Source organism: Thamnophis sirtalis, unplaced genomic scaffold (genome assembly GCF_051295495.1).
Source record: "Thamnophis sirtalis isolate CommonGarterSnake01/CBP01778 unplaced genomic scaffold, rThaSir2_p1.2 scaffold_3, whole genome shotgun sequence".
In the NCBI taxonomy this organism is placed as follows: Eukaryota; Metazoa; Chordata; class Lepidosauria; order Squamata; family Natricidae; genus Thamnophis; species Thamnophis sirtalis.
In genome coordinates this window covers 129,424,347-129,452,094 of record NW_028261383.1, presented here as the reverse complement: position 1 = coordinate 129,452,094, position 27,748 = coordinate 129,424,347, and the positions used below count along the sequence as shown (strand labels likewise).

At 42.1% G+C, this 27,748-nt stretch overlaps 1 protein-coding gene across 1 annotated transcript; it reads right to left on the bottom strand.

Moving 5' to 3' along the window:
• Positions 1-78: 78 nt before the first annotated feature.
• Positions 79-27,748, bottom strand: DUS1L (dihydrouridine synthase 1 like). Its single transcript, XM_087710050.1, has 14 exons — positions 27,634-27,748; positions 25,204-25,450; positions 24,505-24,613; positions 24,052-24,102; positions 23,235-23,347; positions 14,709-14,791; positions 13,987-14,090; positions 11,248-11,392; positions 10,555-10,651; positions 9,223-9,311; positions 4,957-5,123; positions 3,867-3,904; positions 1,408-1,483; positions 79-570 (listed from the first exon to the last, which is right to left on the bottom strand). The coding sequence occupies exons 2-14, from the start codon at positions 25,441-25,443 to the stop codon at positions 422-424; spliced, it is 1,461 nt and encodes a 486-aa protein (XP_087566176.1). The 5' UTR covers positions 25,444-25,450; positions 27,634-27,748; the 3' UTR covers positions 79-421.

Below are 27,748 nucleotides of genomic sequence, written 5' to 3'. Positions count from 1 at the left end.
CAAATCTTTAATTTTTTTTATTTAGAGTTCATACATACTGTGCCTTAATTGTATTTTAGTTATAATAGTCCAAAAAACTACTTTTATAAAAGGTTTATTTGCCAATTTTAAAACCATACATAAAGTTTAAAACAGGCAGGTCATGTCTTTAAAGATGTCTCCAATGCAGCATTGTAAGGCCAGTACTTCTGGTTCAGTCTTTGAAGTCTTTTCAACACAGCATGAAAACTTTAATTGCATCCTTTTATTTCCATTGCAGGACATTTCCCTGAGAAAGTAACTTTTTCTTAAGTAAAATTTGTCATTAATTTTAAAACAGGCCTTGTGGTGTCAACAGCTGTGTTCTGGAAGCAGAGGTTTCTTTGGCCCAGGGCGGGAGGAGGGAGGACAGACAGAAGATCCAGGAGGGCTTTCCAAGGTTTCATGCCACACCACTGATAGCTTCTTTAAGCAACATCGCTTCCTCCACCTCGCCTTGCTGTGCCGTCCGCTTAATATTTTCTATGTGGGATTGGCCATCTTTCCACAAAATAGATTTTTCATGTTTGGTTTTAAAAAGCAGACCGTGACCTAAAAAAGAAAAAAAAAAAGAAAAAGAAAATACATTCTGGGTGGCTGGCAGTTGAAGAATAAGAAATGGAAAAGATTCCATTCAGAAGGTTGCTGCATTGAGCAGAAAAGTAAAATGACCCCAAATACAAATGGCACTATTACTATGATTAAATGGCTGAAATGGGATAGACATTAATTTTTAAAAGCCACTGCGCAGAAGGTGATTATTTAAAGGGAAAGTAAAAAAACCTCAATAATTTTATATCTTTATGACAGAAAGAATTCTCTATAAAAGTTACAGAAATATTTATTCATGATCACTAGCTGATCTGATTCTGTGAGTTATTTTTGTGTGACTTGATTAAAGAATGTCACTTTTGTATTAAAAGTAGTGTGCTTTCAAATTTCATAATTTTTTTTAAAAAATCCTACAATTTAGCTCCTAAATCAAATACATCAGCTGAAAATAAAACCACAAGAGTATGATAGTAATTAGTATTTCAAGAGAGAGAATTATTTTGAAACTAATTTTATATACAGGACAATAGCTTAGCTGACTGTGGTTATTAATACATTCTAGGGCTATTTGGGGAATAAAGGGTATCACTGTCATACCATAATTTGGATGTGACCTTTTTTTCTTTTGATAAAGAAGTAAGAAAATCTGCTTTGATTGTATTAAATTAAGCATGTTATTTTCAGGAAATATTTTTGATTTGGCTTTGGGATAAATAGTATTTGAAGTGTAAGCTGTATGTTTTTAAGTCTAAAATCATGCCACTGACTTTAAAATTTCTCCCTTTAGAAGTACTTTTTTATTTTGAAAAACTGAGTTTTGGTTACATAGGCACTCACCAGGACAATCTGCTGTCTCTCTGAAAGCTCTTTTCTTACAGCAGCCTCGACACAGATTAAATACACACTTATTACCCTAGGAAGAGATGCAAATTAGTTCAGTTTTCATATGATATCACATTGCCAGTATGTGGGGGTAGTTAAAGTTCTATGTAGTCCCTGAACTAAAGTGTGAAACGAATCTAAAAACACACACACAGAGAAATTCTTAATAGACTGCCATTTCATAAGAAAAAAATAATTCACCCTCCCTTTAATAGGATTCACTGCTAATCCAGGAAAAATGGGCAAGATTTACAAGAGAGATACCCATCTGTTTAAAGCCTCCCAGGCTTTGCTGAAACCTTTTAAAATGTGTCTGTGTCATGCAGATTTATTTAAAGATCTAGAACCGTGACAAAGTGGACACATCAATTTTAGAAGAATCTAGGTAAGCCTTACGCACTGTGGCAAATCACATCACTATCATTAAAACATTGACTCTTGCCAACACTTCCCACCCATCTAAGTATTTGGACAAAATAGCCATCTACTCCCAAACTGTACAGGTGTGGACTAAAGATTATAATACTAACTTTATGGTGCAGACAAATTACCATACCTACATTGGGAGAAACATCCTACTGAAAAATAACCTTAATACATGAACTCTGCCCCCCCCCTTCTCCTCCCCAACAGAGTAGTGTCAAGAAACACTGCAGGTTATGGATTATCCTGATGATCTCAAGTTTTCCCAAGATGAAAACAGCTAATGTTCCATCATCTGAAAAGAGTTGCTGATATGTTTGTATTTCAGAAGATGGGATTAGATTTAGAATAATTTTTAGAATAATTTTTATAATCTGGTGGAAGTAAAATCTATTAGGTCCACTGACCAATAAAATATACACATACACAAGCCAAAAGCACAACAAACTCAAATGTTTAGGGAGTTATGAATCCACCACATCAGTAATAAATGCCATATTTTTCTTGAGCAGATGTTGATGTCACTATATTATTTGTCTATAATTGTCTTTGGGAAAAGAGAGCCAATAGTTGATTTTTCACTACAATCCAGGGCTGGGTTTCAACCGGTTCGCACCGGTCCCTGTGATCCGGTTGGTCGCCGAACCCGGAAGTAAGTAACTTCCGGGAACGGCGAAGCCCCCCCCCCCGCGCCCGCGAGCGCCCGCACACCCGCGCCCGCTCCTTACCCGCTTTTTTTGAATTTCGCGCTTTCCACGCATGCGCAGAACGCCTGCGCGATCCTCCAGGAGCAGCTGGAGCATCGCACAGACGCGTGTGCACGCATGCGCCGCGTGTGTGCACGCGTGCGCCGCGTGCGTGCGTGAGGACGCCGCCGGCCTCGTTCCAACCGATCCGGTTGGAACGGGGCGAGAAACCCACCCCTGCTACAATCACAGCAGATGGTTTATGAGTCAACTTCCTTATGGATATAAATCTATTCCTTCTTGTTTAGTCTATCTATTGCTTCTATACAGAAAATTTTAAAGAATCCATCATAGATTTGGACAGCATTATGCTTCTCTTTACAGGTAATACTTGTTTAGCAACCACAATTGGGACCAGCAACTCCATTACTAAGTGCTGCAGTTGCTAAGCAAAAATCATGTGACCATTACAGTCTTATGACCTCACTACCCCTTTGGTAGTTAAGCAAACCACCAGAGTTAAGTGAAATATCACGTAACTAACATATTTTATGTTTGCCTTCTGTATTAACTCTGTTTGTTGCCAAGCCAGTGAAGCACAGAGTTGGTGATGATATGATTGTAGGATATTGCATCAGTTATAAATGCAAAGATTGGTTGCAAAAGCATTTTTTTTTTACACTGTTGCAACTTCAACTATTAATAAATGAGGCAATTGGTAGGTGAAGACTGGCTGTACTATGCTTTGGGAGTGAAGATTTTTTAAATTAAGAGAAGTGATATAAAGTGCTTCCTGTAGGTGGCAGTACATTTCCAGATAATTTAGTAAAATTTGCTTGTTCTAAGTGATATTTCATTGGACTAAACTGATTTTGCCAAGCAGGGTCAGACCCAGTTCATACTTGCATGGGAATCTTCTAGAAAATAACAGGGCTGTAGGTTAGACTAGGATATGCTGTATGGCTTCTAAGACAGCTGTTCATGAAACCAGCAGAAGTCTGACTTTGAGACAGTGCGTTTTTGGCCTACCTTTCCAAGCAAGCATCATACAGCATTTAAGCCTATACCAAAGACATGATAATTAATTTCTTATTAACATAGTGCTTATCACTTTATTTTAAAGACTAGAGGATTCAATCATTTAAATTTTTAGGATTTGTCCTGGACTGCAATTTTACTGGGAGGAATATTATTGAAACTATGTTGCAGCAGGTCCCTTGGCTCAACACACAACATTTTTAAGCATTTATCATTCCACTCCAGGTTGTAACGATTAGCGCATTAATGAAATATTTAAAGATTCACCTTTGGATTTCCGCACTGATCACACTTTGCATATTTAGCTGAAACAAGGAAAAATGAATTAGTTTTCAGATTATTTAAAACATTTCTCCTAGAAAGTGACAATTTCTATCTCTTGAATTTAAAAACAATTGTGGAAAAAATAGTTTAAAATATATTTTTAAAGTACCCTAATTTAAATAAAAAACTAGGAAGAGATGCTAGTGATGGAAAAAATATAATACCCGTTGAAGGCAACACCTTTAAAAGGCTAACAAAGTTACAAAAGAGTGGGATAGTATTTCTGCTTGCAACTCTTTTGCAATATTCAGCTGGCCTAATTAAGATGTTGCCTCAAATAGCTTTTGAAATTAAATGTTCCACTATTAGCTAAAAGACGTAACAGATTTATTGAAGAGGAAATAAAATATAGAGAACAAGACAACTAAGTATTACATTTGTCAGTTAAAACTGTTCTTATAGAGACTTTGAACAACAGTTAAAAATATTCCACAACCAACAGAGTATCCACTGATAGAACATGCTCAGTGCTTTTGTTGTCTCAGTACTTCAGGAATATCAAAATGTGTGATGCAATTACTCCCTTAGCATGGTAGCATGTATTTTTATTTAATCATTAAAAAACAAACAAGCATTTTAAAAAAGAAAAAAATATTGGTAAGTGGACGGAGAAATTATAAAAGTTGTATAATTGGTGCTTAGTATATTGTTGATGAAGGGTTAACCATAAAAAGCAGAATGCACTTAATTATTTTAAATAACAAACAACATATTTTTAAGATCTTTTTACATCTCTGAGTTGAAAGCTGATTTTATGCTTATCTATTTTTAATATTCCTTTATTGTCCAACCTGATGCTAAGAAATCCCTGTCCCCCCATCTACCCTTGCCATGCACTTAAATACAAAGAGGGACTATTTGTTTAATTGCACATTTTCCAAATGTTTATTTGGTGACCTGTTGTTGCAGAAATTTTGAGAAATTCTGTTCCCTATGCTTGAAAAGAGATATTTTAGAAACATAAATGCCTGATGCTTCCATTTTTACTATAGTTATACCCATCAACTGCATTATATACAGCTTTATAACTTACGTTTTAATGAGGGATCAAAGCTTTTGTTGGGATTCCTTAACTTCTTCTTTTGTTTGTTTTTTGAAAGAGAATCAGAGTTTCCATCTTCTTCATCCTCCAGAGCTCGTTTCCCCCGAGTAGTTCCTTCTATGCCAGATGCAGCATTTTTGTTGCACGTTTCCTTAGGCCTGTGAAGGTTGAATATGAAAACATCTAAAATGCAGGGCAACAATTACTTACTTTGCTAATACCACCAATTTAGGACCCTACAGAAGCTTCTTAAACATGTTCTCCTGCGATCTTTGTTCCATTGTAGAAGAGATATGAGGTCATGGGAGAGAAGACTAACCGGATGAACACTGACAAAAATCAGTTATAAATGGTTACATAAACAGAGATTTTAAAAAATACTCTCCAGGAAGGGTATACCAATTTTTTTTTTTTAAATTCACTTCAACATCAACTCTTTCAAAAATGTTGTGGCTCACAATGCTCCTCTTTACTGCTCTAATTAACAAAGAAAGTTGAGGACATCAATTTATATTATTTCCAAGTAGCTACGCTGCATAAAACAATTCCACTAAATGTGAGTAGTAATACTCTCCTCTCTTGCGTTAGAGTGGGACAAGCCTAGAGGAAAATGCTGGGACCCCAAGGAGTAACATACATGTACACCTCAATACACACAAGGATGGGACTTCCGGGGGGCGTGGCCTGTTGCCGAGGAGGGCTCCACCGAACTCCTCAGAGATCTGGTCTGTATATCTAAATAAGATCATAGATAGCACCCCTTTTTGGCTAAGAAAGGGGCAGGGAGGATAGCCCCGTAGGTTAGGATCTAATCGTAAACCACAGCCTTTTTTTTTTTTTGGCTGTGGAAAGAGATTAGTTCCGGCCGAAGCGGAGCTCTTATCTCCAGCCATTTCTTCTCAGCTGCCTTTTTTTTTGGCAGCCCCAGACAGGCTAGCCCCCCCCAGGACAAGACAAAGTTTTTTCAAGCTAGAATTGATACGGGCGGGTCCCACCCCTGTGAGATTTATGTTTTCAGTACTATCGTAAATACCAGCACCATTCGTCTTAGAGACTTCTTTGTCTAAATAGACCTCAAAATGGCGATTTCTCTCCGTGGATGATTGATATACTTAGCCGGTGTTATCTTCCTGCAGACTGCTCCTTAACAAAATAAATTTTTCTTTTTTGGAAATAGAGGGGAGCGAAGCTCTGCTTACTTGCTTATTTATTATGCCACCCAAATCAAAGAAGCGTCTTGCTACAAAAGAATTTAAAGAATCCTCATTGGAAACACAGCCTTTGTCTCCTATGCCTTCTGCTGGGGAACTTTTAACACAGGAATATCTCCATAAAATGCTTAACGCTTTTAAGAAAGAAATTAGGGAATTTGTATTGGAATTATATGATGATTTAAAATCTAAAGTTAATCAAATGAAGGCGAATACTTTTGCAGCTGTGTCTGCCCTGTCAGATTACTCTGCTGAAATAGAAAACAAATTGGAAAGTCTGGAGAAGGCTAATTTTAATTTGACTACCAATATTCAAATTTTACAAGAAAAAATTAGAAATAACGAAGAACAGCTTATGATGCTAAATTTTAATAGGAAGGCATTTGCAATTAGAGTCAGAGGATTCCGTGAAAAGGAGCAAGAGAATTTAAAACAGACATTTGCTGAAGCCTTCAGCCATGCGCTGGGAAGCCCGGGACTTAACTTTGATTGGCAGATTCGGAAAATCTATCGCCAGAACTCATTGATAGCGGAACAGCGACAGCTCCCGAGGGACATAATTATACATTTCTCTACAAAAGAATCTAGAAACGCGATTGTGCAAAATTTTCATAATAACTGTCTCCGAGTTGATGACCAGGACCTGATTGTCTTCAAAGATATTCCTTTCCAGATGTTGAGAGCAAGAAGGGACTACGCCTTTTTAACTAAAGAGCTTAGGAGTCAACAGATTCGATACAGATGGGAGGCCCCTGCCGGCATCACGGTTACATTTGAGAATCAAAGATTTCGTCTTAACTCTGTTTCGGAGGCTCAAGATTTCTATTGTAGGATTCTGAAGGCGGGACTTCCTGACGCGCTTGGAAGAGAGGAGAGACAAGCGGAAGGAGAAAGCAAACGGCTGGCCATGCGGCTGCAAGATGGAGGGGGCAGCCCCTCCTCCCTCGGAGAAACAGAAGAACGCAGATCGAGAATTTAGATACTTCAAAAGACTTCCTAAAGTTGAGGACTGAATGGGGGCTTGAGACCTCTCTCCGGTAGAAAAAGTGGACTAATTTTTATCAGAAGGGAAAGCTGGGTGAAACTACTTTGAGCTAGATTCTAAAGTAACGTTAGCATAAATTTGATAGTGGTTAAAAGAATGCGGAATGATTTATGCTGTTTAAACTTTGTTAGATGGGACTATTTTAAAATAGAAGGTTAACTGACTCTTGCTGAAAGTATTATTTGAAAATGATCCATGCTATTTAACTTTTATTTGAAGGGAAAGTTGGTTGTTATAGTTCTGAGTTACTTTTTAAATAAACGCTAGTATAAATTTGATAGTGGTAAATATTAGACAAGCAAGAGATGAGGGTAAAATGCATGTGGAATGAACTACGTTATTTGTGGTAAATACCAGACAAGCAAGGGAAGAGGGCAAAATTTACGTTGTTTAAAGCGTATTAGAACAGGAAGCCGCTTGGGATTATCTTAAGATAACTGTAAAAAGAATGCGGAATGATTTATGTTGTTTAAACTTTGTTAGAAGGGACTACCTTAAAACAGAAGGTTAACTGACTCTTGCTGAAAGTATTATTGGAATATGTGGAATGATTCATGCTACAAATCGCTCTGAGCTATATTTTAAACAAATGTTAGTATAAATCTGATAGTGGTAAATATCAGACAAGTGGGGGATGAGGGTAAAATGCATGTGGAATGAACTAAGTTATTTAAATTCTACTAGAAGGGGAAGTCGGTTGGAATTATCTTAAGATAGAAATTGATTCCTGTGTAAAGTAATATCTGATCTATGCTGCTTAACTTTACTAAGAAGGGGAAATCTGGTTAGATTATTTTGAATTACGGTTTGAAAAAGGGGTAAAGAAAGATCATTTACGTTGTTTAAATTTTACTAGAAGGGAAAGTTTGATTACTTGTCTGTAAAGTTATATTTGAATATATGGCAGGAACTATGCTGCTTAAATCTTATTGGAAGGGATCATGAGGTTTAGGAAGGGAACGGGAGAGTCTACAGAAGATCGGGGTAAATAGCAAAGAAGTAAGAGACGAGAATAAAATATAGATAGAATGATTTATACTATTTAAGCATAGATAAAGATGGGGGGCTGAGATCAACACAAAGAGTGGTTTCTTTTTTCTTTTTTTTTTTTTCTTTTTTTTTTTCTTTTTTATATATTACTTTTATTTTTTAATCTATATGTATACAAGATATTTTAGATAGAAGGTAGTGCCAGGTGTGGGCCCTGGGAAGCCGGGAGGATTAGGGATGGGGATTGTGGGGGGTGGGGTGGGGGGGGTTAACATAGTCTTAATAAGAACAAGAATGTATTTATATACGGTGGTTCCTTTTTTTTTTTTTATTATTATTATTATTATTATTATTATTATTATTATTATTATCTTTTTTTTCCTTGGTTCATTTTACTTTTATTAGATCAAACAACACTCGAATAAAGGCATACACCAAGGAGGGAGGTAGAGGGAAGGAAGAGGGAGGAGTAAGGAAGGAGTAAGGGGAATGTAAGGAAGGGGAATGTAAGGAGGGTGTCTGGGGAGTAAGGGGAGAAGGAAGGTTTGAGGGGAAAGGGAAGTAGGAGGGGAGTGTTAGAGGGAGAAAGGAAAGTTGGAGGGGGTAGATGGGGTGTATGGAGGATGCAAGGGTTAGGTGGGGTTGTGAATGATGAGTTGTGTTTCCTTTTTATTTGTTCGTTTTATTCCTTTTTTCTTTTTTTTTCTTCTTTTCTTATAGTAAATACCCTGTGTATAAATGATTGCAAATGGAATGTGAAAATTGAAAATTGAATAAAATATTTTATACAAAATACACACAAGGATGGCTATTCGGAGGAAAGAATCACTTGTTGCAATTATCATTTCAGCTCCTGTTACATGGCAGAGTGAAAAAAACTCAGACTGCCATGGACAGGCTTCTTAAGCTATCATTCCAGTACTATATTCCCTACCTTCAGGATTACTTTGATAAAGGGCATATGTTGCACAAATCAATCTGTCAAATTAACAATGCAATATCAGCACTCACCCTGGTCTTAGGTATGGCTGACAAATCCAATGAAAGAAAGGTAATCCTCCCTTTGGCTTCTCTTCTTCCTTCAAATGCGCTATTTCTTCCTACATTTAGAGCAGAAGAAATGACAAATTCAATTTTTATAGGGAAGAACCACCCTAGCCTGATAGAGTAGAAATGAAAATAAAAACAATGCATAAAACCAATACAAGAGAATATATTAAGCCAGAGTCCCCCAACTTTCCGGCTTTGTGGACTGGCAGGGGGAGGTGTAGAGGGGATGGTTCTGGGTGAGAGGCAGGCAAGTGCGCACATGCAGCTCCATTTAAGTGAACGTTGGGCAAACACGCCTGCTGCTTGCGTAAATGGTGCATGCGCATATGCTCACCCGCTGCTGATGCAAGTGGATTTGCACATGCGTGCTCACCCACCCTTTCCACTGTCTGACTCCAAATGGCTCAAGACCCAGTAGTGGGTTTGGGGACTCCGGTATTAAGCCATTCGGTGAAACTAGAAAATGGAGTGTGGAAATAGTATGCTTGTGTATTGCTTTGGATTTGATTCCAATAAACGTGCATTTGTGTGCAACTCTTTGATATAGTCATGACTGTTCCCAGGATTGTGTTTCCTTTGGAGGATGAAGAAACTTCAAATGCCTTCAATGAATGTAACCCTAAGTGGATAATCCTGAAGGTTAGTGTAATTTAGATCAAGCATTGTTCACCTTCTTGGATAGGGAATTTTGAGAAACAGCAGCATGCTGAAATAGCAGCCCTCATTGCAGAAGGCAAGCCAGCCATTTGGCAGAAGTTGTCCCACCAGTCATTCACCCTGCCTCTTTTTCCTACTCTTCATTAACCTTACTCACAAATGCTGTTACTCTAAGAATCAACTCCCAGCTCTTACTCTTTCTTACAAATTCCTTTACCCCTGCTCACACAAAGACACCAAAACAAATCTATTCCAACTCCCTACTGCAAACCCCTGCCCACGCCAAACTTTCTGCCCGCCCCTTAGCCCTAGCAACACTAGCAGTGGCAGGGACCTCTTTCCTTTGTTGACTTCCTTTTCTGTTTTTAGTAAGTCCCCAAGCAGACAACACCTAACCCACCTACTTGCTACCTCTATTTTTTAAGAAACCCAGTGGGCCTGAATGGAGCCAGGAGCAATAGGAAGGAAGAAATAAAGCAACTGGCTAAAATCTGCTGCAATCATTACACTGTCAGTAATAAGAAGTTGTTAAGAGACATCAGCTCATCTTGTTTGACAAAGAGAGGTCCTACAATACCAAGCTTTTCTTCATGAAAAGTTCAGGGCTACTGCAACACCCAAAGCATCAGCTGGTACCTGGCAATGCAACTTCAGCTTCCTGTTAACAGCCACGAGTCCTTCCAGTGTTTTCACTTTTGCTAATTCATCACGTAGCTGCTGGTGAACCTGCAACCTGAGGGAAACCAACACAAGTGATGGAGAGGAGATTTCAGGGTAATCTTAGCAGACGAGATATACAGCTTCCATTCTCCACTGCCATGAGATTCAGCTCCTTACACTAACAGGGGTGGAACAGCAGAATCACTCAAAGTCTGTAGAGATTCTCAGTCATCCAGGTCACAGTTGTCCCAAAGGTGCTTTTTCAGGAGGCAACTGGACTCCTAAAAAAGCACCTTTGGAACAACTATGACTTGGATGACTGAGAATCTCTACAAACATTTAGCTATCCAATTTGGGATGAACATCCTTTGAATGATGTGGGAGTAGGAATGGATTTTTTTTGGGGGGGGGGGAGGAATTGCAGATTACAGGACCCAGGAGCACTCAGGTGACCCTGAAGACACAAATTAACTTCCAAGTCCTTCAATGATCCTCTAAAAGGATGCAAATGACTAGCTGTCTGCAAGGAATATAAATCTTTCCATTCTGCACTATCCTGTCAGAGCTGAAGAAGCTTCTTAGATGAGAGGCTAAACATTTTCAAAGGAAAAAAACAAGAAAGTCCAGTTGCCTCCTGAAAAAAAGCACCTTTGGGACAGAAGCACTCACGTGTGATGCCAAAGTTTGAAGAGATGAGCTCTGACATAGGACAACGGGCAAGGATATTGCTGTACTATTTCTAGGTATTCCTCAGCCACCTCCCAGACGACAGGATTTCTTCCTTCAAATAAAGCAGGATTATGAAGATTGCCCTCTAAAAGAAGAAAATCCAAAAAAAAAAAAAAGGTAAGCAGTTTTGCCTTAACTGATAGAGAATGAAGGATTCCCAATGGGAATTAGCTGGTGCTGCTGGGAGTTGGAGAGCAAGTTAAGCACTTTCTTCTCTTGCTTCCAAACTATATTCCATATTCCAAAATATTCCATATTCTCGGTGCCTCTGCAATCACACACTGGAAACCCAAATTTGTGACTAAATTACAGATAGTCCTCATTTACTGACTGTTCATCCAGCTACTGCTCAATGTTGGGGACTTGACAACTAGCAAGCAGTTACAATGGTGGCAGCATCACGATTGCCATGTATGAACTCCATAAACGGCTTCCAACCAGCAAATCAATGTGAAAGCCAGCAGGAAGTTGTAAATTGTGCTATTGTCATGTCATGCTTAATAACATGCATGATTTACTCCCACAACCGCAGCCGATGAGGTAAGTTGGGCATTGTTAGGTGATGTTTCATGTTAAAACTGCCTTGCCTAGTAATGGAGTTGCCAGTGCCAATGATGATTGAGAAGGGCTAACTGTATGTTGCTCATTCTTTCATATTTTGCAGCATGGAATTAAAATCTATTTCTTGCTATTTCAGAACAACAGAGATTGTTTTAATCTATTATTTTACCTCTTCTGTGAAATTAGTGAAGCCTTATTTATCTGATGTTCTCATGGAACTTCAGAGTTAGCGTAGTTAGTTGACTACCTTGACTTTTCAAAATTAAGATTTCAATCACTTTCATTAGTATTAATAGGGAGGGGTGTACAAAATGTTTCATATTAAACTGCTTTCAAGCAAGGGTTTTGCAAAATGAGCTGTTTCACACATTGTGGAAGCATTTCAAGTTCAAAATACTCATTAGCCGCCCATATTTGCTCGATAGTGGGATGAGTGGCACATAAATTTTATAAATAAATGAAATACATAAATTTCAATACCTCTTGACTGCTTTAAAGCAGGACGCTTTGCAAAATTTTGGGATCAAATTATTTTGAGATGAACCATTTTCACACTCCTGGATAATCACCAATATTTCAGGAAAAGTACTTCTCTTCCAGAATCCAAATGCAAGCTAAGAGGTGTTAATATGTATATACAACCATATTTCATATCTTTTGTTTCTCCATCTAAAACAATAGATTTTATATGCAAACTCAAATTCATATTTAAATAAACTAATCAATAAGCATGTTATAATAGCCAGACATTCCAATCTTGTATGGCAGATGTCTTCAAACTGTACTCCATGGAACCCAGGACTACCCAAGAACATGATACGTTCCCTTCAAAGACTAAGGGGTTGAACAGGGGGAGGGGGGGAGGAGGACCACTTGAACTCAGCCAAATTTCTATCACTGGAGCTTTACCAAATCAGAGGGTCCAGGAGTTTAAAAAAAACTATTAGGTTCCTTAGCCTGCAAACGGCTAAAAAAAACGCAACCCCTTGTTGTACAACATTAATGATCTCTTCTGCTTTTTAAACTAAAGCACTATGCATTCCAAAGGATGCACCCATTAAGTCTTCACGCCATGAATTATACCCATGTCTCCCTTAGAGTTATTAGTAGAAAAGCTATTTTTTCATTATGGGTTCCCTTTTAATACATATGAATCAGTGGTGGGTTCTGAACTCTGTCGCAGCTGGTACACTGCGCTTGGGGCCGGGCATCCTAGTCAGGCATGCGCACTGTGCAAGCATAGGCATGCCACCGCCCTGTGACACCCAACTGCTCAGCAGTGGTTGTGCAGGCTTGCGCAATTGGCCGGTCACATTATAAACAGCAATGGAATGCGGGTGGGTGGGCCAAACGAGCCACAGAACCGGTACAGTGGTCGCTATTCCTGGCTACTACTGGAACGGTCGTACCTCCAGGAAGCACCACTGATATGCATTCTTTCATCAAGATTCCATGTTAAGTCTATGTGGCCTTGGAGCTCTTCTTCCTGATTCATCTGGATGCCAGTCCAATGTCTCTGACGACTGCCAGGAGCTTAATCCTCACTAGCTCAAGGTTGACTCAGCCTTCCATCCTTCTGAGGTGGGTAAAATGAGGACCCAGATTGTTGGGGGCAATAAGCTGACTCTGTAAACCACTTAGAGAGGGCTATGAAGCAGTATGAAGCAGTATATAAGTCTAAGTGCTATTGCTATTAACTGCTAGCTTTAGAAATTAATCATTTTGAGTCCTCTTCAGTTGTTGGTACCCTTTGTGTGAGTTATCCACTACAGTAACTATCCTATTTTTCCAATGATCAGTATTAATGTTTGGATGTGCCACCAAGTCTGTACAGTAGATTGGAAGAAACAACAACTGGAATAGCAATGAGACACCCACTTCAATATTGTTGCAAGAGTATTACATCACTACAGGTATGTCCGTAAAGACACCAGGAGTCCTGACAGAGGATTATGTTTATCATATCTGGCCCCGCTGGTCTCCGCTCGGAAGATTTAAATCACTGTTTTAAAGGATAATGAAAGCAAGAGAAACACTAGATAACCACACGACGAGCAAGAGTAATTTGTATCATTTAACCTCAACAGTGAGATTGAAGAGTTTCTTTTTCTTTCCTACCTGCGCTCATCACGCCCTGAACTCCTGTCTTCTGAATACACCGTTCCACATCTTTGAGGTATTGAATGTTCCCATTTGCAAAAACAGGGATTTTTACAGCCTTTCTATGACAGCAAATGGAAAAGGAAAGATAATGCATAAATAGAAATCAAAAACTTTTAAGAGCAGCAAACTCTTAGACTCACCAGACAATATTTTCTCTAAATTGAAGGCTTTCAATGCCTAGGAAATAAAACCTCCTAACTTACACTGAACTGAGGACCAAAAGAAAGAACCTTGTCTCTCCCTTCCAAGATACAATATTCCTTCCAAGATGAAATATTCAAGTTCTACTGATAATTATGTGTGTTCAGAGAATTAAAGGGCAGAATCCTCTGGCCTTTCCCATTGGTCAAGATGTCATAGTTCAAGAACAGGTAGTCAAAAAAGAGTAACAGGAAAGGAAAATCAACTTAAATGCCAGTAAGTGGCTCACAATTTCATTTCATTCTAGCTGTGAGAAACTAATCTCCTGCTTTTCTTAGCCCCTCTATTCCGCTTCTCTAATAAGTCTCGCCTTCTGCAGAAAGTAAATTTAAAGAGAGTCAATTTCTTTGCTTCACTTCGTGTGCACCCATTGAGAGGCAGTAATTATCTAAAAGATGAGATACAAATGCAGTGAATCAATCTACATACATTCAGAAGTACAGGGTCCTTTCCTCAGGTTAGCTATGGGTATTTACCTCACAGCATGTATGTGCTCCCAGGAAGCCACACCAACAAGAGGTCCTTTCTGTTCTTTAGTGCGCCCATGGACAGTTAGAAGCTACAACAAAATTGTATTTGTCTTTCAGTGTGAATGAGACAAACAATCTTAGAAAACATTTCATTTTTCTGTAATGCTAGCTGGGTTTTTTTAAAAAAAGTCAGGAGTTCCAAATTCCACCTCCAATTTCTTCAGATGACATTACAGATAGTCCTCAACTTAGGACCACCATTGAACCTGACCACGTCTATTGCTAAACAAGGCAGTTGCTAAATGAGTTATGCCCCATTTTATAAGTTTTTTGTCACAGCTGTTAAGCGAATCACTTCAGTTGTTAAGTGAATCATGCAGTCATAAAGTGACTCTGGCTTTCCCCATTGACCTTGCTTGTTGAAAGCCAGCTGGGGAGGTTACAAATAGTGATCACATGCAACTATCAAAAATACACACCAATTGCCAATGGTCATGTGACCATGATGCTGCTGCAATAGTCATGTATGAAAACAGGTCATAAGTCACGTTTTTCAGTGCCACTGTAACTTTAAATGGTTGCTAAGCAAACAATTGTATGTCGAGGACTGGCTGCACAGGTAGTCCTTGCTTAACAACCACAAATGGGGTTCCATCCCTAAGCAATGTGACATTTAAGCAATGCATCATGTGAACATAATGGACTTATGACCTCTTCCACTGTGGTCATTAAACAGATCGCCTATGGTCATGAAGCAAGATGTCATGTGACTGCAGCTTGTAATTTCACTGCCAGCTTCTCCATTGACAGAAGCTGGCTGTGAAGTGCACAAATAGCAAATGTGACCATGAGATGCTGCAACAACTGTAAATGCCTGCCAGTTGTGAAGTGCTTGAAACTCTATCACATGTCTGTCGGGATCAGTGGTGGGTTCCAAATCCTTTTGCAACCGGTACAGTGCAACAGGGCCGGGCATTCACATGAACGTGCGTAACATGCACATGTGTACTTCTCGCCTGCGACGCCTCCGTGACGCTCCAGCTGCTCAGTGGAGCATTGCGCAGGCGCCATACGCTCCGTTCACATGCACAGAAGCCCTGAAAAAATCAAATATCAGTAACGAGTGCAGGTGGGTGGGCGGGCCCTCCAGAACACCGTACTGGAATGGTACCTGGTGCTCCTGGCAGGCAACAGTACGCTCATACAGGGGTGTACCGGTTGTAACCCACCACTGGTCGGGATGCTGTAATGGTCAGAAGTATAAGGAACAGTCATAAAGCGACTTTTTCAGTTCCTTTATCACTTTGAATGGTGGCTAAACAGGGAAGTTGCTAAGCGAGGACTATCTGAATATTTTTCCTCAAGTACTAAATAAGCTTATTGAAGCATGAAACATCCACGTCTATTTTATCTAAGACGATTAATAACTTGTTACTGACATCAAACCATATTAAATATTTTGACTTGTGTACTATTATATTGCGAATACCTCCTAGTTAATGGAATGAGTTCAGCAGTATGTTAGCCATATTAGTTATCCTGAGCTAAAACTGAGCTTTAGTTGCATTTGTAATGCCAAAATTGATCAGTATTAACCTTTCTAGGGTATTAACTAGGCAGAATGCTGCATACGGCACAAGTATGACTAAGGTCTGTAACATCCCACCAAAATGACTGTGGGCGGCTTGCAAACCCAGAGCCTATATACACTGCCATGTAAAGCATTACAGTGTAATTCTGAATGGTTGGCTCTGAACCCAAATAATTGTTATGTTAGCGGTAAATGTTAACTGACTTTATAATGTAATGAGGAATAATCACAGACCAAGATAGTTGCATTTAACCAACAGACTGGACAACTGCAAGGAATTTCTAAACAACAATTAAAAAAGGAGTAGAATTTGCAAACTTTGGTAGAATGTTTACTAAGGTTTAGAAAATGGAGAGGAAATGTTAAAATATGTAAATGCTGACAGACAGACCATGTTTCTGGTGTAGGAATAAATGTTTGTTGGAACAAGCAAAATTGACTATGAGTAATAGCACATTTGCCCACTTCACTGCACAGAAATGAGAAATGGCTATGTCAAGAAAAACATGGAAACAAGTTAAATGCAGGGGACAAAAGATTTCTTAAAAAGCAAGGGTTGTAAAATAAGAACAGATGTGGTCAATAATTAATGAGTGGTTAATAGATGTGATCTGAACACCAAAGTGAGTAATTGTATGTATTTAAAAATATGCCGATGTGGTTTGATCATGTGTAGAGAATGAACATCAAATAGCCAAGCCAATAGATATAAGTGAACAAACTTAGAAGAAAACTGAAAAGCAACAGTTGAATAAATTTTATGTCATTCTCAAAAAGATAGAAATTAAATCAATAAAGGCAATGTATAAAACTATGCACATATGTGGTGAAAGCAGGGGATATCAAGGATAAAATGCGGAGAAGTAGAATGAACAGTATCAGTGTAAATTAACATTTTCTCATGTTTGATTTATGTCTTGGTTTACATTTTCCTTCCTGCTTTTCTGAACTTTGCATAACTGTTAAGCTGAAAGAGAACAACTGTTGACTTACCTGAACGGTCCTTCTATGTGAGCTGCGAGGGGAATCCAAGCATGGGTTAACTTTGTCCATTAGCCTTGAGACTGAATTATGCAAATTGCTGGCCACGCCTCCTGACTGGACTGGTTCAGTTTTGCACGAAGGATCAGCCAGCTTGAGAGAAGCAAAATAAGTCTAGAAGTCAAGGTAAGTCAGAATGTCATAGCAAAACATGGAAGTCCAGGCCCAGAACAGCCGAAGCCGAGGGCGGGTTTGGATTCCCCTCGCAGCGCACATAGAAGGACCGTTCAGGTAAATCAACAGTTGTTCTCCTGTGCACTGCTTGGGGAATCCAAACATGGGACATGCCAAAGTAATAGACTTCAGGGGCGGGAGTGAGGCTGGTCTGGTGCCGTAGCCGAAGAAGCTACCCTTCGCAGCACGCACCCTCCAAAGGATGCCTCAGCCGAGGCATAAACGTCCACCTTGTAGTGACAGATAAAGGGTGACGGCGATGACCAGGTTAGGGTTACCTAACCAGGCCGCCGTCTGGCCGCACTCTTGGTGGAATGGGGAGTGATGCGACTGGGAACCGGTTGGGACTGACAGTCGTAGACTAAGGCAATACACGCCTTCAATCAGCGGCCGATGGTATGCAATGATGCCTTTTGGCCGATGATGACAGGTTTGGAAAGGTTATAAGGTCATAAGGTTTATTGTATTTATATGCCGCCCTATTCCCGGAGGGACTCAGGGCAGCTAACAAACCCAAGGGGGGGGGGTAAACAAGAAGGGAATACAACAAACAAGGTACAAAGAGAATTTAAAAAGACAGTCAACAGTCACACAATTCAAGGGGGGAAGGGAACTCATCAACCCCAGGCCTGCCGGCACAGCCAGGTTTTAACAGCTTTGCGGAAAGCCTGGAGAGAGGTGAGGGTCCGAATCTCTGCGGGGAGTTCGTTCCAAAGCGCCGGAGCAGCCACAGAGAAGGCCCTCCTCCGGGTAGTAGCCAGATGACATTGGCCAGTAGATGGAACCCGGAGGAGTCCTAATCTGTGGGATCTAATGGGCCTTTGGGAGGTAATTGGCAGCAGGCGGTCTCTCAAGTACCCAGGTCCAATACCATGAAGGGATTTATAAGTGACGACTAGCACCTTGAAGCGTATCCAGAGACCAATCGGTAGCCAGTGCAGCTCGCGGAGGATAGGTGTAACGTGGGTGTACCGAGATGCACCCACGATCGCTCGTGCGGCTGCATTCTGGACGAGCTGAAGTCTCCGAATGTTCTTCAAGGGCTGCCCCATGTAGAGCACATTGCAGTAGTCCAGTCTTGAGGTCACAAGGGCATGAGTGACTGTTGCGAGTGCCTCACGCAATTGGTGCACCAGGCGAACCTGGGCAAATGCCCCCCTGGTCACAGCCGACAAATGATGTTCTAAGGTCAGCTGTGGATCCAGGAGGACTCCCAAACTGCGAACCCTGTCTGAGGGGCGTAGAATTTCACCCCCCAGCCTGAGCGATGGAATACTTAGCCAATTTTTGGGAGGGAAACATACCAGCCACTCAGTCTTGTCTGGATTGAGCGCAAGCTTGTTTACCCCCATCCAGACCCTAACAGCCTCCAGGCACTGACACATCACGTCAACCGCTTCACTGAGTTGGCACGGGGCGGACAGATACAACTGGGCCTCCCCTAGACACGAACAGGGTCTCCGTCCTTCTGAATGACGCCGTGCGTCGCACATAGCGGCGAAGTGAACGGCGAACAGCGAGATGATACCAACGCCGTTCTCAGGGGTGAGATGGCCGTGGACAGAAATCTGGGAGAGTGATATCTTGTGACCTGTGGAACCACGAGTTGACTTTTGGAAGAAAGGTCGGGTCCAAACGTAGTATGACCCTGCTCGGATGGAAAATGCAGATGTCATCCCAGACAGAGAGCACCGTCAACTCAGACACATGCCTGGTTGATGTAATAGCTACTAAAAAGATAGTCTTAAGAGTCAGTAACCTGAGGGAGATGGTCTGAATAGGCTCGAATGGAGCCACCGTAAGGGCACTGAGTACTAGGGAGAGGTCCCAGGTGGGGTAGCGATGAACGATAGGCGGACTAAGGTTCGCTGCTCCCTTCAGGAAGGCCCGCACCCCCGGGGGTTGAGATAGGGGGTGGCCCTGCCCACCGCCAATCACAGTAGACAGAGCCACAATTTGACGGTGGAGGGTAGGTGTTAGTCCTTTGTCCATGCCCATCTGTAGGAAGTCCAATACCTGCGTTATGGTTGCCCTGGTTGGGTCTGCACCTGTTGCTCGACACCATCTGCAGAAGGTGTGCCAGGTAGCCTCGTAGATGCGGGTTGTTGATGGGCAGCGAGCCGCCTGGATCATGGAGATGACCTTATCAGAGAAATGCTGCTGACTCAGGATCGCCCTCTCACGTGCCACACGGCTAACTGTAACAGTCGTGGATTAGGGTGGACAAGGGCTCCTTGCAAGAGGGATATCCGGTTGTCCAGAATTCTCCATGGATGTGAGATAGACAGATGGACGAGGTTTGCATACCAGGGGCGCAGTGGCCACATCGGTGTGACCAGCAGCACTTCCACCCATTCTGCCAGAATCTTCTGGATGACCAGCAGTACAATTGGCAGAGGCGGAAAGGCATAAAGGAGGCCCAAGGGCTGCGGAGGGCGTCGGTGCCTTCCACCCCTGGTACCTGGAACCTGGTGTAAAATCGCGGCAGGTGTGTTTTGTCGGGTTGAGCAAACAGGTCCACCTGCGGGTGACCAAAGTGGCAGGACAGTTCTTGGAACAGGGCTGGATGCAAGCACCACTCCACTTGATCCACCGTGGCCCTGCTCAACCAGTCTGCTTGGACGTTCGCAGAGGCCGATATGTGTTCCGCTCGGATTGACAACAGATGGTTTTCTGCCCAGTGGTGCAGACGTTCTGCTTCCGTCGTCAGGGATTTGGACCTCGTGCCCCCTTGGCAGTTGACATGCGCCTTGGAGGCCACATTGTCGATGAGTATCAACATATGTGTCAGCCTCTGCTTTGCTGCTGCTTTTCGGCTGCCATTGAAACGGGGAGGGGGGGCATGGTATTTGGGAGGGGAATCATTATGTACTGTATTGTTATTAGGAACTGTCCTGACTATCTATCTGCGCATGTGGAAGAAGGGAGTTTCCCGCCAAGGCCAACTGTCCAGCATTCCACCCTGATGATGCTTTTTGAAGACATTTCCCACCTGACGGTTGGGTGAATTATTATTGGACTATGAAATGGGGTGCCAAGGGGAGGGGATTGAATTATACATGATATCCATTGCTTACGTGCCAATTTACTCAGACTCAGCTTTGCTTCACCGGTACCTACTTAAAGACCGGTTGTTGGCACCACGAAAGGGCCACCGAGCCTGGGCCTGCTGTTGGTGTTGGTATCTACCTCTGTCCCTAGTATTGGTTCTGTCCTGAAACCTGTCCTGGGACTGATATAGGATCTATTAGATAGAGGGGCATAGGGGAGGGAGGAGTACCCCAACTCCCCAATACGAAAGGGCTGCCTTCGAGGATACGGTTGTTGCCTCCAATCCGTGCGCCTAGCAGTCGAAGGAAGTACCTTTCGCTTGTCCCTCGTTTCAATCAGTATAGGATCCAGCGCTGCTCCGAATAGGGAACCGCCCTTGAAGGAGGTGGAGGCAAGGCGCCATTTGGATCGTACGTCCACCTGCCAATGGTGTAGTCAGAGATGTTATGTTGAATGCCACAGCTCGGGACGCGAACTTGGCCGCATTGAGCATGATATCCGAAGATAATTCTAAGGCCGCCACCAGTTTGACTACATCCTGATGAAGGCGCAAGTCCTCTGGACCTAACCTCTCCTGTAGTTGTCTTAACCAAACTAAGGAAGTTCTATTGAAGAACGAGGCTGCCGTAGCGGCACACAATGCCCAGGCAGCCGCCTGGTGCATTTTGCAAATAACGAGCTCCGCCTTGTGGTCCTCAGCATTCAATCCCTCCGAAATCTCAGTTGGAATGAGGGCCGGGGAAGCCAAGGCCGCTATCGGCGGGTCAACAGTGGGAAACTGCAAAATGGTGTCCAATTCCGGAGTGGAAGCATAAAGCTTTCTATCACCATCGCTAGGGGGCGAGACTGTGGTAGGCTGGGACCACTGTTTTTGGATGATGTCCAGAAACAATTTGGGTGATGGAATAGCTTCTTGTTCTTGTACTTGTTCAGCGAACAAGCGCTACGTTGGATCAAGGCCCACCTCAGTACTGGCCTGGGTAGCTGCTCCCCCCAAATTGGAGGTGGTCTTGGCTTTATAAAGTAGAGATTTAAATAGGGCTGGTCTGAAGAGGCCCAAAAAAGGAACTTTCTCCTGAATCAGACCTTCATCATCTGATAACTCTAAATCCAAAATCTCACCTTCCTCCCCTAAAACAGACCCCTCGCTGTAGATGGAAGGCAAGGAAGAAGGGGGATCAGCCTGAGGTGGCTAAATCTCTGGCAGAAATTAAATTCCTAGAGCGTTGACTCCTAGGCTGTAATTCTGCATCCACTCCCCTAGATATGGCAGTGGCAATCATGTCCCTGAGCCCAGGGGAGAGGTCAAATTCTGAAGTATCCTCTGGTCTGCTGCCAACAGCCGTTGGGAGTAAAAGTGGCTGAGGCCCCTGAACGGGAGGGAGGGGGCCGGGCCTGGGTTGGGCTCAGAAGGATCAGACGAGCCCTGAGTCAGATCCTGCAGTTGTGAGATCCTGAGGGAGAGGGAGGTCTGGGGACCAACCTTGAATTCCAGTTAGGCCGGAAGTAGAAGGCCCTTCAGGCAGCAGGATGGGAGGTGGCCTGAGGGCTAAGGGATCCCTAGACTCGTTCTTGGTCTTACTGGTGCACTTAGCGGCCCTGGCAGGAGCCACTGAGATGGCGCGGGATCTGTGGCTGGCGGCCCTGGTGGTGGTCCTACCCACTCTAGATGAGGCCCCAGTGGCATCGGAGAACAACTGAGGAGAGGTGGAAGCCCCAGCGCTGCCCCGGTAATAGAACAATCGGTCATGTAAGCTAGGTTGAAAGGGCTCAAGCTCACGTTCACTGAAATACCAAATGCCGATCGCAATCGAAGCTGGAGGCCGTGAGAGATCAAACTTGTGCTACAGTAGAATGGTGGCAAACCAACCTCTGTGGAGCAATGAATCTGGTGATTTTACATCACTGCGGGCGGGAAAATGAAGCCACACCGAGCCAGACTGTTTGTCAGCGCGAAAAGGGCTACAAAATGGCCCCCGCAACCAACAGCGGGGGCGGGAGATTCAAATCGGCGAGGTACAAAGGCTGCTGCCAGAATGGAGAAAGCCTGCCTCGTATCTTGCCAGCGACCGCAGCCGCAGCTTCCAGAGGCTCTCGAGTTCGAGGTAATACAGGGAGCCCAGCCATATGGTGTCACCAGACAACCTTGGGGGGAAGGAGGGGGGCGACGGACAGCGGCAAGAGCGGGCGGTGCGGGGTGGCAAACCGATCCCCAGCCTCCCTCGGCAAGACAAAACGAAGGCGGCGACAACAAACAACGGCACACCCTCACCTCCAATAAAGAGATTCCCTGGCCCCAAAGGCTCCGGGAACGCTAACATCCAATTGCCACTTCAAACAAAGAGAAAACGAACTTATTTGTAGAGATATTTACTGCTCCATGAAAGGAGCTCAAGCTGGTGAAGGGAATCCACGCTGAATAATAATAATGATGAATTTGTCTAGTAACCCAGAGAGAATAATTTTGCATCTCTTTAGGCTGGACTGAGTTAAAAAACTGAACCAGTCCAGTCAGAGGAGGCGTGGCCAGCAATTTGCATAACTCAGTCTCAAGGCTAATGGACAAAGTTAACCCATGCTTGGATTCCCCAAGCAGCGCACAGGAGAATAGCATGATACATATGTACATATACATATAATTAACACGTCAAAACAGACTGTAATGAATTTCTTACTTGACAACCAGCTTTCTCCAGCAATTGAGCATATTTCACAGTTTTACTAATTTCTGGGAAAACACGGATTTTGCACGTAATAGGTACAGAGAGCTTTTCATTAGCCAATGCAACTGGAAAACAAGAGAAAGAAACTTGCTGAATCCGGAGGTTACATTACTAGGAGAACAAATAACTGCAATCCCATTTTCTGGTACTCTGCATACATTAACCGCATAGCATATGTTGCATTATTGCAATAAATAACTACTAGTTCCTATTGTCTCTTTGTGTGTCAATTCTACATTTGCAAAAAGATTCTATGGATACTCTGTATAGTGGATGGATAATGCTGTGTCAGTGACCCGAAAGCAATGAATGTGCTTTAAAAATACGAGCCAAAGACCTACCATATTGGCTACTGCACCTTTTCAACTTAGTGGCTCTTCTGTCCTCTGCTGGGCAATTAGGAATCAGCTGTCAGTTGTTTTATTTTATATTAGCTGTAGTCTTCGTCTTCTTCTAGTAATAATTAGCAAGACAGCACATCCACAACTTTGTATGCGGCAGAAGCATGGGGATAGAGTCCAGTTAAATGTTGCTGGAATTACCCTGCATCCAGCAAACCCCATAGAATTATTTTTAGTTGCATTGTCAAGACAGATAGACCAGTTACCATCTATGGTAATCTATGTTTATAGCTTGCTATGTCATTCAAATAGGATGGATGCAGTGTTATGAATAAATCTTTACGCAGGAGCCCCAAGGACAAATTTAATGCATTTTGGTTCTATTCTCCTCCTGTCCCATCCAATGCTGAAGAACTTTCAGGACTTACTCATTCTCTGGAGAAGGTCCCACTCCTCTTGCAGAAATGCTCCATAGTGACCTAAAAGAAAATTCAAAGAATTATAGCCTAACAGGAACTGGCCCAATGTTAGATTCACAAAATAGCCACAGCAGTAGACAGTTTTTTTCCTCTCCTCAAGCTCAAGAATAAAGATGGAGAATATATTGGAGAAATAAAAAGATTAATTCTAGGGGGAAAAGAAATGACAAATTAGACTAGAAAAATGACTGCGCATGGCAAGCATAGAAGAAGTAGAAGATAATCTACAAGATGGCTTTTCCTAGAGAGTTCACAATTACAAGCATTTGGTTATGTAGTCAGAAGGAGTTAGGCTGGACTTGATGGCACTTTACTAATTCATTCCTTTCAAGGGAGGCTAGTCCTGTATCGATGAATGCAGTTTTGTGGCCTAAATTACTTTAGATTTCAATTTAGGCATACCTCTTTTTGCAATCATCTGAGGACACCCCAGATTCAGGTCAACTGCATCACAGTAGTCTTGAGCTAACAAGGCAGCCTCGACAAAAACTTCTGGATCATTGGCACAGAACTGTAAAAGAGATATATAAACCAAACAGTAAGCTAGCATTTATTTTAACATCAAAATAACTGAAGCATTTAAGATATTTAGAAAAGAATAGGTCACTATGCTATGGAATGCCTTCTATATTGTGTTATTAAGTATGACAAAATATTTTATATACTTGTCCCCCCCAATCTAAGTAATATTGTTGTTGTTGTGATTACTTGACAAGATTTGTTTATAACTTTCCAGTTTAAAACTTTTTGTTTCATCATGACAGCATTCCTTTTCCCCACAACTATCACCATGTTGAATAAGTTGACTGGGAGAGTGTGACTGGTCAAAAATCATTTAATGAGCATGAGTGACTGAGGATGGGCTTGAATCTAAGTCTTCTTTGTCTTAGTCCAACATATTAATACTTGTATCACACATGGTGAGATTACAATTCTTATCACTATAATAAATGTCTGTGGATTATGGAAATTAGTCCTTGAGTGGGTGTATTCATTATTTTACAATTACTTCTTCTGAAATATTTATTGTCACACAATGCAGAAAAATGTACTGCACAACAAAGATATGAAAGCCCATTGAAATCATCTGGTCAGTATTACCTGTACAATCAAAGGTCTGTCTTCAGGGCACACTTCACAATACAAGTTTTCCTTACGATAATTGGCATCTCTGACAAAGACCTGAGCATGCAACATAGGTGTATAACATAGGTGGGCCCCATGACGGCGGCTTAACAGTCTCCAAGCCAATTCGCTTTGATCCACCATGGGAGCAACCACAAAACGGGCCTCTTTCAGTGTGTTTTTCCAAAATTCAAAGCCCTTGGATTTGGGCATCATACTTTCACTGGAAGAAATATAAACAGTAAATATTAATATCCTCTTATTCATCTTATAAAGTAATTATAATATACATTAACTGTATTCAACAACTGATATTAGTTTTTTCACATGGTACCCATTTACTATTGCAATCTATTATTTGTGGTGTTCTTAACACCTACATACAGTACACAAATGATCAATACTGAGCATTCAAAAGAAAAAAGATCAAGAGTTCTGTTGTGCACTTAAAAGTGTATTTGTTTTTGCTCAGCCACTAAAATCGTGTCCGACTCTCTTATGGACCACAGCATGCCAGACTCTCCTCACCATCCTCCACTGCCTCCCTGAGTCTGCCCAAGTGCATATCTACTACCTCAATAACACTATCTTATCTTCTGCCATCCCCTTCTCCGTTTGCCTTCAATCTATCCCAACATTAGGATCTTTTGCAGTGAGTCCTCTCTTCTCATTTGGTGGCCAAAGTATTTGAGCGTTAGCTTCAGTATCTGTCTTTCCAAAGGAGATTCATGGTTGATTTCCTTAATATATATTTAAGATTATATAAAAACTAGAATGGAATGGAATAAGAATAGAATCAGAATAGAATAACAGAGATGGAAGGGATCTTGGAGGTCTTCCTAGTCCAACTCCCTGCTCAGGCACGAAACCCTATATCATTTCAGATAAATGGTGGTCCGATCCCTTCAAAACTTCCAGTGTTGGGAGCATTCAGAATTTCTGAAGATAAGTTGTTCCACTAATTAATTGTTCTGTTAGTTTCCATCCATTGCTTCTTGTGCTGTCCTCAGGTGCTTTGGAGCATACGTTTAACTCCATCTTCTTTGTGGCAGCCCCTGAGATATTGGAACACTACTATCATGCCACCCCTAGTCCTTCTTTTCATTAAACTAGACATACGCAGTTCTTGCAATTGTTCTTTATATGTTTTAGCCTCTAGTCCCCTAATCATCTTTGTAGCTCTTCTCTGAACTCTAGAGTCTCAACATCTTTTTTACATTGTGGCAACCAAAAATGGATGCAGTGTGTCAAGTGTGGCCTGAACAAGGCATTATAAAGTTGTATTAACACATCACGCGATCTTGATTCTATCCCTCTGTTAATACAGCCTAGAACTGTGTTGGCTTTTTTAGTAGTGGCAGCACACTGCTGACCCATATTTAAGTGATTGTCCACTACATAGTAGCTATATTATTTAAATTCTATATTTGACATTTGTTAACAAAATTGCTGAACAGCAAGGATTCTATAGTTTAGGATACATTTCCTACAATTTTTATATTATATGATTACTATTTTATGATTTTGTAGATCCCGCTTTATAATGCTACATTATAATTTTCATTACTTGGTAATCTAATTTGCCCTACCAGAGCGTATTAATTTTATCTTGGGAATTAAGATCAAATTAAAACAATGCTAACTAGAAAAAACAGCCCCATGAAACACTTCCATCTTCTTGTCTGCAAGGAAACCAGATCTGCCGGATCAAAGCTTAAATCTAAGTGTGGGGAGTTATTTCCTCTTCAGCTATGTTTCTTGTGTGTGAAATTCACCTATTTTGCAATTAGTTTCTCTCTCTCCCCTCCCAGGCCCCCATCTCTATTTAGGGAAATAGAGAAAGCCCTGTTAGCTGATAACCACAAAGCTGGCATAAATCATTTTTACAAGGCGAGGGAGCCCATCTCAATATGACCGGATTACCTTTTGATGATGGCCAAGCATTAGTCTACGCTAGGTCTAGCGGGGAAAGCCAGCTAGCTTACATAGGGAGACCGCCTTTATAATTATTTAAGAGAGGAAAGAGCGAGGGGTTCTGTGTAGGTGCCTTCTGGTCTCTCCATACGGCAAGGGAAGCCCACGCCGGCTTCCATCTAGATTCACCTTTCCCAAAAGCAGCTACTTTACAAAGCGGGACCCCGCTGACGGTCCTGCCGCTTGGCCAAAGCAGCCCAAGCCCCGAGCTCATCTCCCAGCCTTGCTCCTTCAAAGAGGGCAGCCCTCTATAATAAAAACCAGGCCAGGAGCCCAACCAGCCTCCCCTTCTCCGGCGCCTCAGCCTCCCCCCCCCTCCTCTCCCTTCCCCCCGCCCGAGCCCTTCTTCTGCCGGAGCCCCGATGGCACCCGACCCTGAGGCGGCGTGGCTGAGCCCAGGCGGGGCCACTGAGCCCCCCTCAGAGAACGCACCCGTCATTTCAATCCGGCCCGCGTGGGAGGGCGTAACCTCGAACCGGCCCCCCTCGGAAACGACAGCGCGGAAGAAAGAGGCCGGGCGGCTTCTTCCCGGCCGCCCGGCAAAGCC

Excerpts from the sequence above, each read along its gene's own strand:
- DUS1L (XM_087710050.1), bottom strand. The coding sequence starts at position 25,443 with ATGATGCCCAAATCCAAGGGCTTTGAATTTTGGAAAAACACACTGAAA. Across the intron at positions 24,103-24,504 it reads TCAGATGATTGCAAAAAGAG|GTCACTATGGAGCATTTCTG; the intron begins GTATGCCTAAAT and ends ATTTTCTTTTAG. Across the intron at positions 9,312-10,554 it reads AGCTGAAGTTGCATTGCCAG|GAAGAAATAGCGCATTTGAA; the intron begins GTACCAGCTGAT and ends CTCTAAATGTAG.